The 7595-nt window shown below is 41.4% G+C and overlaps 1 protein-coding gene across 1 annotated transcript; it reads right to left on the minus strand.

The window, feature by feature from the left end:
- Positions 1–214: 214 nt before the first annotated feature.
- fhdc4 (FH2 domain containing 4) lies at positions 215–6233 on the minus strand. The gene is made up of 12 exons (XM_085380824.1): positions 6089–6233; positions 5155–5689; positions 4214–4275; positions 3431–3533; positions 3225–3310; positions 3043–3143; positions 2874–2944; positions 2675–2782; positions 2509–2579; positions 2285–2402; positions 2036–2200; positions 215–1944 (listed from the first exon to the last, which is right to left on the minus strand). The coding sequence occupies exons 2-12, from the start codon at positions 5494–5496 to the stop codon at positions 706–708; spliced, it is 2466 nt and encodes an 821-aa protein (XP_085236950.1). The 5' UTR covers positions 5497–5689; positions 6089–6233; the 3' UTR covers positions 215–705.
- Between the last annotated feature and the right edge of the window lie 1362 nt (positions 6234–7595).

The following is a 7595-nucleotide window of genomic DNA, read 5'->3' on the forward strand; positions in this document are numbered from 1 at the left end:
TTTTTGACATGCTTCTGTGATAATGTGGAAAAAAAAGAATTACAAGAATGTTTCACAAAAAGAGTTGAAAACAGAGCAATACAAATATACGCAGTTAAAAACCAAAACAAAAAAAGGAAATACTGTATTTAAGCATGCATTACAAGCACGCGTAGTTTAAAAACAAAAACATCTGAGCCATTTTATTCTCTCTCTCTCTCTCTCTCTCTCTCTCTCTCTCTCTCTCTCTCTCTCTCTCTCTATGACTAGAAAACAGTCATTGGTGTGTCTCCCTCTCTCTCTTTCTGTCTCTCTCCACCTTCTCAGTACCTTCTGCACGTTTTGCACGTCAATCCTTCCAAAGTTCACACACTGTAGGCATTAAACCATTTATCCCATTTTTGAGAACAGTTTAGTCAAAATAGTCTTATTGGATATGGATATAAATGCAAATACAATGAATGTGCCCATCTTTCTACATCAACCAGAAAACCTCCACTTTAAGCCAACTATATTTTGCCATCTAGTGGTACAACATACAAAATGCCTTCTCCTAAACAAAGAAACCTTCCTCACTTGCTTAAAGCTTTCTTGAATATATTCACAATTTAGGAAAAACTACCAAAATAGAACAATCTTAACACTTTGTTGTCATCATGAATTAATTGCAATTAACATTAAATTAGATAAATTATCTTTTATACATGTAAAAATATATCCCAAAGGCTAAACACCAGAGCCTGTGGGCTTATTTACAGTGTCCTTGCTGCTCTGTAGTTTGCTCATATCGCCGAGGCGTTTTAAAAAACTAAAAAATAGTCCAGTGGTCTCAGTTTTGAACACCACAGGCTTGCTGCTTGCTGGAACAGTGTCACTAGTTATCTGTACATCGTTGTCTGTGGGCTGCATGACAGGAGCTGAGGAAACAGGTGGCTTGATTGTGTTTTCTGCTGATGTGTCATTTGTGTCTTCAGCACCTGATTGTTTTAAGTTGTGAGAAATGTCAGTATAATCAAACACTGGTTTGGAGGGAGGGTGTCCGGCGCCCTCTCGCTCTGGCATCGTCCCTTTTTCTTTAGCCACATGATTTGGAGTTCTGACGGGCAGTTCAGTCCACCGATTACTTTCCCCTGCCTCGGTTTTTGGGACTTTAGTAGGCAGCGTATGGCGGCGTCCAAGGTTACGTTTAGGGGAAGGTTGAGGTTTGAGCAAAACTTGAAGCAAATCCTCATTGCTGGGGTCATCAGGATACCTATCCGCTTCCTCATCAAATGTGAGCTGACGGCGTATGGGCGCATTTGGAGGAGGAGACTTCTGATTTTCCAGAGAGTAGTCCCCAGATGAGACGCTGCCACGGCTGTTCTGAAAACGCAAAACTTTTTTAGATGCTTCACGCAGCTGTTGGGCCTCCTCCTCATTATTATCTTGCAGATCTTCCTCATTATCATCAAAAGATCTAACTGTGGTCATAAGTCTAACAGTCCTTTTGAAAGGGTTCCTAAGTCCTCTAGAGTCCTCTTCTTTGGAAGTTTTCATCTCTTCTTCATTAGAATTTTCACTCTCTGCCATTGTGTCCTCGATGTCTGACTGGGCTTTGTGCGAGTTCCGTAAGTTCGCAGTGAGTTCAACTGCTGAACTCCACTCTTTTCTGCCCATGTCCTTAGCTCTAACTGAGGCTTGAATCTTTTGATTTACTGGGGGAAGGGTTTCCTGAGAAGTAATTTCTGAAAGGCTCCCGTTATTGGGACTACCATTAGTTGGGCTTCCACGAGTCGATGAGGGCTTTTCTGCTCTTCTCCTAGAACCACGTTTGATGACAAAGTTTTGTAGCACAGATTCTAATGCAACACTATCCATTTCCTTATCTCTACTGGAGCAGGTAGCTGTGGATCTCCGCTTGGCTGCAATTTCCAGTCTGTCTCTGTGTCTCCGTTTCACCTCTGCAGTCTCTCTAGCTTTGTTTTCCTGCAGGAAAAAAAAAATCCCAGTTCAAACCCTTTAATTTTTCTTTTATCTCAGTATAGGAATATGCCAGCACATATAGCGCGTATATTACCTGCATAGCTCGCAAAAATCTTTCACAAAAGGAGTTGAAAATGGAGCAACACTCTTCCAGTTTAAAATTCTTGGCATCCTCACAGAAGTACTGTGCCACTCTGTCACTTACAGACTGCAACTCCTGAAGATCAGTTTCTACTTCTTTCAAGCAAACCTCCGCTTCCTAATTGGAGCCAAAACCAAAACATTAGAGCATATACTCTCTATTAAAATTCACACAAACTGGACCAAGTAACGAATCACCCACCATTAGAAAATCCTCCATCTGTGCCTTTAGGTCTTCCTGCTTTAAAGTGTTTGCATTGGCATCTTGCACTTTCTTTATTTGCTTTCGATACTCCCCTTCAATGTCACCTTGATGTATTCTAAAAGAATTTTTGAAAGCATTTCTTCTCTTATTCTGATGATACAGCAATACAAGAAGAAAAAAGCCATACAAGACTATATGGCTTTTAAAAAGGTATTGCTTACCTTGCTGCAGCTTCAATGTGTTTGAGCTGTTCTGGAAATTTAAGCAGTGCTGTGTCCACCTTCTGAGCTTGCTGTGATGAATTAGAAAGTTTGTTGAAAATCTAATTATGCAACTTCATCTTAAGGTGAGAAACACAGACTTCTCAAACAAGTAAAAGCCACTTGCCATCACAACATAGTGCATAAGATTCATTCCAGGTTTGTTTGCTTTGGTATCCACTAGTTTCAACAGAGAAGACATTTTGAAGCCAACTGCATTGCCCGCGTAGCCGCCCTATGATCAGATAAACATATTTAGATCAAACAAATATAAATACAAAGAAAAGTCATCCAAGACTCCACAAACACAATCATTATATACTCACAGCATTCATGTAATTTCCAGTCTTAAGGACCAGGCGAATGACAGCATGAAGATTATCGCAATCTAGCAGCTCTAAAAGAAAACATATATTGTTAACTCCAACTCCAAATGGGCGTACAACTCTGCTTTAATGGGTCTCATGTTTCAAACTCAAGGAATGCAGACAATACCCCTTCCAGCAGTGGTCAAAGTACAGATGAATTCTTTTACTTCATCCATAAGGGGAAAAAATTCCTCCTTCAGCACCAAGCAGCTCAAACGCTCTTCATAGCTAAAAGACAAAACGTTTCCATCATTATCACCACTGACATTTAACATGTGATTTTCATTGAATTACACTCAGGTGGCTTACCTGGGGATCTTGACCAACAGTAACATAAATTGATCTGCTTCAGGGAGAGCAGACATGTCACCTTTGAAATTAACCAGCTGCTTTACCTGCATTTGTGAAATCAGAAAATCTGATTATGTATTTGCAAAGTAAATAAACAAAGGTTTAGAATCACATGACGCAATAGACATGTTTAAAAAAACAAAAACAAAAAGCAACTACAGTACCTCCCCTTCATCCGGAAGCATCTTGCATAATTCCTGCAGTTTTCCAGTACCAAAGCCCAGGCCATTTCCTGATTTGATATCCTCAATCATGTCCTTTATAGACCTGTAATAGAGGTCAAGCGAATCAGTTATCTTTAATTATGTTTTTACTGTTGCTTTGAAATATCTCATTAGTTCTGAGTGTCTGCTTTCATATCACACTTTTCTATGCTTGGTAAAAAAAACTTGGAAAAAAAAAAAGCTGCTGACACATACAAGCCTCTACCTGCTCTAATCACTTTATTTCAACCCTCAGAAAAATACATGCTGTGCAGGACATGAAAATGATGGAATGGAAATGTGCTCAGATTGCAGAAAAACATATTTGGTAACAGCATGAGAAAGAAAAAAGTAGTTAGATTAATGTATCCATATGTTGTTCTCTTGTTTTGCTGGTGACACAGTAGTTTGATCACAAACATTTTACGGATGTTAACAGTAACAGGATTGTTTTCATTCCTTTTAAGATCTGTTGTTTATGACAACTAGCTTTAGGCAATAGATTTACAATACCTCGCAAAAGTGTATCTGTAAGTTACATCAGGGAGATAACCTGTTAGAGCTGTAGAACAGTCTAGTATAGATCAGACCTGCCAGGACATGTCGGCTTTCAGAGATTTTGTGAGTATGATGCAGTCTTATTGCATACAAATATGCCTGCCTCACCTTGTCCTCAGTACAGTGTAACATGGAAAGATTATTGTGCAAAATACTCACACCTTCACAGTGCTACCACTGACTCACCGCTTGAATTGCTTTAGGAAAATTCCAATGTTCATGCTCCTCTTGGAGCTGAGGACAGAAATCTGGGGGGGGAAAGGAGAACAGAGACCGGATTAAAATCTGCTTGTTAGCTGCTAAAACGGTTTCATTGTTGACTTGAGCTCTGTCTTTCGTATCACAGACATCTCAACTTTCCAAAGAGACAGTCGAATCCAAAGGTTAAGAATTCTTTGAGTTGATTGTATTGAACATTCCAGGCAAAGATGCAGTTTTTGCACCTTTTCACCATTTCTCTTACAAAATTCTAGGTGAAAGGTCAAAGTAAAAAGTTAAAATGTGTTGTTAGTCAAATCATGATTGATCTACACTTCATTAAGTAAATGTGCCTAGTGGTGTTTATTAGGGACGGTAGCTTAAATACAGAGCATGGACAACAGAGTGATGTCAGTGAGAACACAATTAGACCTTCCTTCAGCAAACAAATGAAAATAATAATACTCCACCCTTGTACTGAGTGATTTTACATCATTACATAATGTTTCTGACAGAAACATTATACTATTGTTGTCATTTGTTGTATTTATATATTGCAAAGTTGGGCCTATAAAATGTAAATTGTAAAATAAGCAAATGTAAATTGCAATTTTAAGTTTCACATAAAGGGTAATAAAGTTCCTATAGTATCACTATATTCCCAGTTCATAAAATCACCACTTCGGTCACTCTGGTTTTAAATGTTAGGAGAGGAAAACATTGCAGGGACGTCTGTTTTTTCTTATATGTAAGCTTGGGGGGGGGGGGGGGGGGGTTAATTCAGGTCAAAAGAACTTGCTTCCATACCTCAGCAGTAAACAGGAAAGAATATAAAACCTTTCAATCTATTGTACAAACCTTGGGGGTCAAAGTTCCACTACATGAACGGGTGATAGTGACACATTTATAGCCTGGCTAGCTGCACTCACCATTTCCCCTGCTGTGGCAGAACTTGGAAGACCCCTCAGACTCTGACGGTTCAGAGCTTTGATTTGCTGCTGGGCCTGCTTGTGGCTGAACAGCTCCTCCATATGATCAGTGTCCAGCTCATATTCCCCATCAGTCTTATCTGCTGTCCAGATGTTGTGCTTTCCTATAACTGTGTGTTTGGGTAGGGTCTCCCAGTTGAAGTTGCGCATCTTGGAGCGCCGGCGCTCCAACCTTGAAATTGGACCCAGGCCATGTAGGGATGGAGGTGGAGGAGGTGGTGGCGGAGGAAGTGGAGGTGGTGGGGGTGGAGGTGGGGGTGCAGGAGGACCTCCTGGCTGCATCTTTTAATAAGAACCTCTCAGCAGGTTTTGAATGCATCCACACTCATATTCATGCATAAAAGCTGAATTTCAGCATATATTGGAATGCAGTGAATGTAGAAGCGATTCTGGTCGTTTTTACAGGAATGCGGTGCAAGAGTCAGTCCTGGAGTGACTTGTTCAAAGTGTTGTCAGTTAGGATGATGCATTCCGACTGAAAGAAACAAAGCAGGGTGGGGACACATAAGCTACAGATCTTCATACACTCTACAACAGTGAGCAGCTTTGTTTAGCACAGAGTACAGAATTTACTTTCTTTACTGTACATAAGATTAATTATGGGAGTGATGCCGCCGATTATTTTCATAAAAAGTTTCCTGAAACTTGTGCAAACACTATAATAATTCATGATCCACTTTGGAAACGCATAGAGGCTACTTTAAATCTGCCATAACAGTCACTTTAGGAGATCTAAACGCTCCTGGTGTTTTATCCAGTACAGAGCTATGCTTGTCCACCGTGATCGGTAAACTACTAAAACCAATGTTTGTTCAAACACTTAGCATTATTTTTAGTTAAAGACCGGAGAGAAAGAAATGAAAAGTCAACTCACCTTTGTGTTGGACTCAGCACAAGTCCCATTACTCCGCTTCCCTTTTTGTTTCTTTTCTTATGGCCCTCTTGCTGAAATTTCAAAAGTAAAGAGTGACATCAGCCTGGATAGAGTGTCGAAACTACCTGTGTGTAAATGACACGCCCAGGTGAACTCACTTAAAATCCATGACAGCCCACACCTTCCCAGGCACTCTGGGATTGGCTTATTTCTTTCTCTCTCTCTCTCTCTCTTTCTTTTCCCTTTGGAGTTTGGGGAGGCGCTGCGTTTCTATCCATCTGTCAATGAGTTGCGTGAGTAAGCGGTCAACTAGAATGACAAATATTCTGACTCAGAGAGAAAACCCATTGAACATATTTAAAATGTAATAAATACATTATCAACTTAATTAAAAATAAATTAAATGTTATATACTTTAGTAAATATTCCTGCGGTGAGACCGTCATTGATTTGAATTCATTATATATATTAATTTTCAACTAATATTCAGGCTTTAACTCTATATTATGGGAGTTCTCTCACAAAGGTAAGCGGTATAATAAGTCCAGCTCTGATTGGCTGCGTGTCGTTTGACTTCCGCAAACATAACTCGCCGCTTTGATGGAGTCGCAACCCCCCCCCCCACTCCATTTTTTTTTAGCATAATTTCACATTTTAATGCACAAGAAAAACTTAAATTCTCACATTTGTCTGTACATATTTTGACCGAGACCAGCACCAACATTTCTTCTTGGTAAACTGCTTGAACCTTGCTCCGTAGATGCTCGTTATCAGATAACGATAATGGATTGCTCACCAGTCACAAGCCCAGAATGTGTATTTGTTTTTGTGTAATAGAGTACATTTAACACCACTAATACAAATTAAGTCGACTGTTTTTTCTACGTGGTGTATATTTATCAAAATCCCACAGGATTTCGCCCTCGAATACATGCCTCAGTTTGAGCTCTGATGACCATATAAGGAAATCCGTACAACGCAATCGGACCCCTGAGCTGGGGACTCGGTACTTAAAAACTTCAGTCCCATTAATAAAACAGGACTGCAAGGTTTGGAGGCCTATCTCCCCCCACCACCACTTCCCCTGCCAGTGGCGGACTCCCTCAGACATCGGTGCGTTGGTGGTTCTTTGTGTCTGGGGGTGGGCGTCCAGGTACACACCGGCTCACTCCTTGGCGGCCGCTTATCGGGGCCTGGAGCCTGGGGCTTGCTCGGGCCACTTCGGAGGTGGGGTGCCCCCGGCCTCTCGGCCTGGGGCTCGGTCACTCAGGCACAGCTGGCTGCCGGCGGAGCTCACGGGCGCGTCACTGCAACTCCCCCTGGCTTCTGCTCCGCGGCTGCTGGGTGAGCCCTCATCTGGGACTCGCCTCAGCTCTTTCTGGGACAGTGGCGCGGCTGCCCCTCTGTTAGTCTTCCTTGGTCTCTTGTGTTCTGGGGGCCTCTGGATGTCTGGAGTTTTGATCTCCTCCATACCTGCTTCATGCCCTGGAGGACGGGGCTGTGGCCC

Source organism: Rhamphochromis longiceps, linkage group LG14 (assembly GCF_057381845.1).
Source record: "Rhamphochromis longiceps isolate RC_006_pf linkage group LG14, R_longiceps_female_GT1.1, whole genome shotgun sequence".
Lineage (NCBI taxonomy): Eukaryota > Metazoa > Chordata > Actinopteri > Cichliformes > Cichlidae > Rhamphochromis > Rhamphochromis longiceps.